The sequence below is a fragment of the Myodes glareolus genome, chromosome 4, assembly GCF_982192425.1.
Source record: "Myodes glareolus chromosome 4, mMyoGla1.1, whole genome shotgun sequence".
Lineage (NCBI taxonomy): Eukaryota > Metazoa > Chordata > Mammalia > Rodentia > Cricetidae > Myodes > Myodes glareolus.
The window spans coordinates 57,494,824-57,500,918 of NC_142029.1; the positions used below are offsets into that span (position 1 = coordinate 57,494,824).

The 6,095-nt window shown below is 45.3% G+C and overlaps 1 protein-coding gene across 2 annotated transcripts; it reads left to right on the plus strand.

Annotated features, from left to right (window-relative positions):
* Positions 1-6,095, plus strand: LOC146894646 (proline-rich protein 23A3-like). 2 transcript variants are annotated; one of them, XM_087905043.1, is made up of 2 exons: positions 1-99; positions 4,746-6,095. In XM_087905043.1, exons 1-2 carry the CDS (start codon positions 1-3, stop codon positions 5,436-5,438), a joined length of 792 nt encoding a protein of 263 aa, XP_087761169.1. In that variant the 3' UTR covers positions 5,439-6,095. The 2 variants fall into 2 exon arrangements, with proteins under 2 accessions (XP_087761169.1, XP_087761168.1); XM_087905042.1 differs by lacking the exon at positions 1-99 and having other exon boundaries at positions 4,662-6,095.

Here is a 6,095-nt window from a genome sequence, read left to right on the forward strand (position 1 = left end):
ATGCAGCCTAGCAGCCCTGGCAAAGACCCCGCGCCCTGCTGGAAACCGCAGCCACAAGGACCCTGCCCTGCCAAGCGCCACTGCCTCCATGAGCCCCAGGCACCATCCAACATGGAAGTGCCCAACGGGATCACCAACTATGCATAGACCTCCATGGTGTTCCTGGCCGCAGGCTGCTCCATGCAACTGCAGCTGGATGGCGTTGACCTGCTGCTGGAGCCAGATCCCACCTCGGTCCTGGAAGGCGTGTGCTACCACCACGCAGCTCATGTTATTTTTTTTTAATAAGTAGTTTATGTGGTGGTGCTTTTGTTTTCCAAGAGGGAAATGGTGTCCTGTTCCATGACGTGTTCCCCCCGTCTCTGTCTATGTTTCCATAGCCTTGATTGTAACATGTTTCTCTCTTACGGTTAGCTGATGTGTCATTTTTTTCAAAATTCTGCTTGTTTTTTTTTTTTTTTTTTAGAAGACAGTATTCCCTTTACTGGTGCCTTGTTCATTTCAAAACGTCTAACTAAATGTTCTTTAAACTCAACTTGCTTTGGGACTGGAGAGATGGCTTAGGGGTTAAGAGCACAGGCTGCTCTTCCAGAGGACCCAAGTCCAATTCACAGCACCCATATAACATCTCACTATCTCTAACTGCAATTCCAAGGGATCCAAAGTTTACTTCTGGACTCCTTGGGCACCGGTCACTCATGTGGTACAGTAACACTCATACAATTAAAACATTCTACATTATATGTATGTGTATACATATATGTATGTCAGCATATGCACCAATTGTCTCTGAAGATTCCCTGAGGCCATTAGGATTAGGTATTAAGGAGACTGTGGAATTTAAGCTTTTGATGTAAGCTAAATTAAAACCTGATTTTTTTCCTAACCACAGACAAAACCAATTAATATTCATAGATTTCTCTTGGCCCTAGGCTGACCTTCAAGGTGACATTCTAAGAATTATTAGGATGTCACCAGCCATTCAAGTATTCAGATTATAGGTGTGTACTACCATACTTGGCTAAGAACTTACATTTTGGGGGGTAAAAATGATCAATCTCATACATATATTGATTACAATATCCTAAATCTTAGATATTAAAATTTAAATAAACTATCCCAGAAAAATACTTACAGATAGGCATAGACTACCTAACAATTACCCTCCTCCCAGTGCCAAGCATAAGAATAAGAAACCTCTCTCCAAGTTTTTGGTAAGGGAATGCAAGAGACTCTAATAACATAGGTTATTGCTACTGTCCTTGGTTGCCTCCCAGAACTCAAAGGTTAAATGCAATTGCTAAAAATGATCCACACTTTAGACACAAGAATTGAGCAGGAACTGACCTGGAAGCCTCCCCTTTAATGACTAGTGCTCATAGCATCCAGAAATGCCTTGAAAGCTACCACTGGAGAAAAGCAATCACTAGTTCTAATCAGATGTAAGTAAGCCTATGAACCACAACAGAGACCAATACGGTGAGATATCCCCAAAGGGTACAATAATCACATTTGCATCTTGGCAGCAACCAACTATTGTGCAATTGCACTTAAAGCCTGCTCAGTATGCGGCCATTCATACACAGTATTATAAACCTAGACAACTAACCATGGCTAATGGACCATAAGGACAGTTACTTTCCTAACAGTATAACTTCTGGCTGCATTCTAAATATTTACCCTTATATCCATGGATAAATGTAGCTCTTACTCAATATCAAAGAAGCTTCTTTTGCAACAGACAGTGTTCAATTCCAACTGATATAAGTTGTATTGATCTACAACACAACTTCTACAACCAAAGCTCAGGGAACATCATGGAAGAGGGAGCAGGAAATACAGAGAACCAGGTGAACATGGTGGTCCATGCCTTTCATCCCAGCACTCAGGATTCAGAGGGAGACAGATCTCTGTGATATAATCACATAATGAGTTCCAGGCCAACCAGTGATATATGGTGAAACACTGTCTCAAAAAAAAAGAAAGAAAGAAAAGAAAAAAAGAAAAAGAAAATAAGAGCCAGAGAACCAAGACATCTGCTGTGAGATATTATGTTCCATATGACAAAGAAAATAAAAGCTACCCCCATGAAATCTCAAAATTACGGTCACCTTAACAAAGCCTGCACAGTGACAACACCAGTTAACACACCAATGAGGATGAGGGATATCTCCCAAGGTCCCACCCTTAGATGAAGAACTGCAGGCAATAACTGGCTGTTGAAAAAGAGTGTGTCAGTCTTCTTCCGGGATAAACCCCACAAGTAGTTCATCCAAACCCAAGGCATCAGCCCTAAATAAATAAACATGGAAGCAACACTAAATGGAGTCATCAGACTGTATTTATATGTACATGTAAAGATACACATGTAACAATTAAAGAAGAGGTCAGAAATTTGAGGGAGACACAAGAGGAGTTAGAGGGAGAGAGGGAGGGGTAGAAATGATGCAAAAATAGTACTCATGTATGAATTCACACACACAAAAAAAAGTTAAAAAGAAGAAAGGAAGCTGGAGAGACGCCTCTGCCTTTAAGAGCACTTGTTGCTCCTCCAGAAGTCTCAGGTTTGATTCCCACCACCCACACCGTGGCTCATCCTCAGGGTATGCAGTGCTCTCTTCTGGAGTCCATAAAACAGTACACGTGTGTGGTTCACAGACATACATGCTGGCAAAAGACCCTTACATACAAAATAATTATAAATTTTAAATAGATCATAGTGCAGTCCTTGCTATTCAGGAAGCATATACACAATTGTTCCACTTTACTGGTTTTTTTTATTACTGTAAAAAAAATACCAATCCAAATTCCCACTCCCTCCCCTCCTCCAACTCTCCTCCCACTCCCCTCCCACTCCCTCCACACACCCTTCCACCTCACCCCTCTCCAATCCTAAGAGAGGGCAATGCACCCTGCTCTGTGGAAAGTCCAAAGCCCTCCTCCCTACTACATCTAGGGTAAGCAAGATATACATCCAAAGAGAATAGGATCCCAAGAAGCCAGTACATGCAGTTAGAGACAAATCCCAGTATCACTATCACTATTTAAAGTACTTTTTGGTCCAGCAGTGGTAGCTAACACACACCTTTAATCCCAGCACTTGTGACTCAGAAGCAGACAGATCTCTTGAGTCTGCCTGGTCTACAGAGCAAGTTTCAGGGCTACACAGAGAAACCCTGTCTCAAAGAATCAAAAAATTAAAATTTAAAATCAGGAAAAAAACCCCACATTTTCTAAAGCTGGAGAAGGGAATTTTCTATTTAGTTTGGGCAGTGGTTCTCAACCTTCCTAATGCCGAGATCCATTAATACAGTTCCTCGTGTTGTGGTGACTGCCCAGTCATAAAATTATTTCATTGCTACTCATAACTATAATTTCGTTGCTGTTGCAAATCATAATGTAAATATCTGCCATGTAGGATGTGTGTTATGTGACCCCTGTGAAAGGGTCATTGGATCCCCAGGGTTGCGACCCACGTGTTGAGAACCACGGGTTTAGAGGACAAGGGCAAGCAGAAAATCCGCTGAATTCAGCTCTAGGCATGGCATAAAGCCACTTCTTCTGGTGCATGAGTTTGATTCCAGTACTTGGGAGTTGGAAGCACTCATTACATAAGCAAGTCCAGGAAGCCTAACATATAAGAGACCCTTTCTCAAAAAGAAAAAGAAAAGAAAAGAAAAGTTTTTTATTTTCATTTTTCTATTTTTTCATTTTTTACTTTTTTGAGACAGGGTTGCTCTTGTAGCTTTGGAGCCTGTCCAGGAACTAGCTTTTGTAGATCAGGCTGGCCTCAAACTCACAGAGATCCACCAGCCTCTGCCTCCCGAGTGCTGGGATTAAAGGCACGCGCCACTATCGCCGGGCTTCTTTTTGAATTTTTATTACATTCATTTGCCATGTATATGTGTGTTCCACAGCGTACTACCATGTAGGACCAAGACCGAACTCATGTCATCAGGCGCTATCAACCTCTCTGGGCCAGATTTGTTTTGTTTTATTGTTTGTGAGACCATGTGTCACCCTGCAGCTCATCTTGGCCTCAGACACAATATTCTCTTTACCTCAGTCTCCAGAATGAGGGATTTACCAGCTGCACGAAGACATGTATGATCTCCAGCGTGAGTACTTTACGTCTCACATCAGGCCCAACTACCTAGTAACCCATTCTCTAAACACAGGGTGGGAAACGCTGAAACAATTTTAAATGGCATTTAACTGAGGTGGGGCAGGGGTAAGGAGCGCAAGTTTTCCAGTGATCTTTTGAACACCCGAAACCACAACCTATCTAGTCACGAGCCATCTTGAAATTCTAATCCTGGTGGGTCAAGCGGTGCAACCTGTTCTGCTTCCTATAGGCCAAAAAAAGTATTTCCCAAGTACAGCCAAGACTATTGGTCAGTCCGACACTCCTGGGCGGAGCCTCCAGGACGCTGGCTCTCGAAGGCGCAGCCTAACCTGACCTTTTCCGTCTTGACCTGGGTTCCGGTTCACCTTTGAAAACTGATTGACGTCTAGTAGTATCCGGCTTTGCGTGCACAAGATCCGAGATTTCCCTGCACTAGGCGAGCACAGGTGCCCAGAGCGCCAGCCAGACTGCAGCCGCCCCGTCGTACCTGTCCTCGCTGCACTCCGCGCCTCTCTAACCCCGCATCACCACCAACATGCTAGGAGTGCGGCACCTCAGCCCCGGCGCCGACCCCGCGCCCTGCTTGGCACCACAGCCACAAGGACCCAGCCCTGCCAAGCGACGCCGCCTCCAAGAGCCTCCGGCGCCACCCAGCCTGGAAGAGCCTGCAGGGTCCTCCAGCGATGCGCCCACCTCCGTGGTGTTCTTGGCCGCCGACTGCGCCATGCAACTGCAGCTGGATGGCGTCGACCTGCTGCTGGAGCCGGATCCCACCTCGGTCCTGGAAGTGTTGCTCCCTGAACACACCATCATCCTGGTGCCCGAGGGCCTCCAGGATTCCTACCATCTTGGGCAGCCTGGGTTCTTGTCCGCCAGCCCGCAGGGGGGCGCTGTCCTGGAAATGCCAGAGGACGACCTCCTAGTCCTACAGCCAGGATCCTTCTGTGAGTACATTCTAGAAAGTTCCTACCAAGAGGACCTCTGTGATGAGGATGCGGACTCTGGCTGGATGTCACCCTGGATGGATCCTCCAGCTGGTCAGGCAAGTGAGCACTTTTCCTCCACCAACAGGATGCCCAGTCCTTGGCCTCAGGGCCACATCCCAGAACCATATCCTTCGGGGCCTTCCCCGAATGCAGAGCCATATTCTCCAAGGTCTATCTGGGACCAGGACAGCTACCTGTTGGGACCCTTCCCCAGCTCACCCCTGCAGCCCCTGCCTCAATCTCCTCCTCGAAGTCCCCAAGAGCAGCGCCCTCCATCCTCTCCACGGGCCCCGTGCAAGGCCCGGAAGCGACTGTTCAGTGAATGAACTGCGCTGCACAATTCCTGATGCCCCTCAAGTGAAAGGTTTCTCTGCCCCTAGATGCAAGACACTTAGTCACCTTTTTAAGGAATAAAAGTGCCACTCTCATTGACTTAAAGTACCACAGACTCTTGCCAACGGCCTTAACAGATTCCAAGAAGTTGTAGTTCTTGAGAAATGACCCATTACCGTGATGAGCTATGGTATTTACTTTCTTGAATGTGCAGTGTTCTCAGCAATCTCCGAAGCTACTGGTAGACTCTTCCTTTTCTGTCTCTTCTTTATAAATGAGAATTTTACAGGTTGTTTTCAGCACGCACTTGCTTTTGCTTTCTTTTTCTTTCATTTTGTTTTGTTTGTTGTTTTATTTATATACTTATTTTTCGGCAAGATCTCACTGTGTATCTCTGGCTGTCTTAGAAGTCACTCTGTAGACCAGTGTGGCCTTGAACTCACAGAGATCCACCTGCCTCTGCCTCCCAAGTGCTGGGATCAAAGACCTGTGCCACTGTCCCTGGCATGCATTTCTTATAGTATGTTCACATCAAAATCTCACCAGTAAGTAAGCGGATGGAAAATGTTTTTGTTATTATTATTCCGTGTTATTTTGTGTTTTAAACTCTGAAATAATTTTTCTCCAATAAACCTAAGTTGTAATGTTTT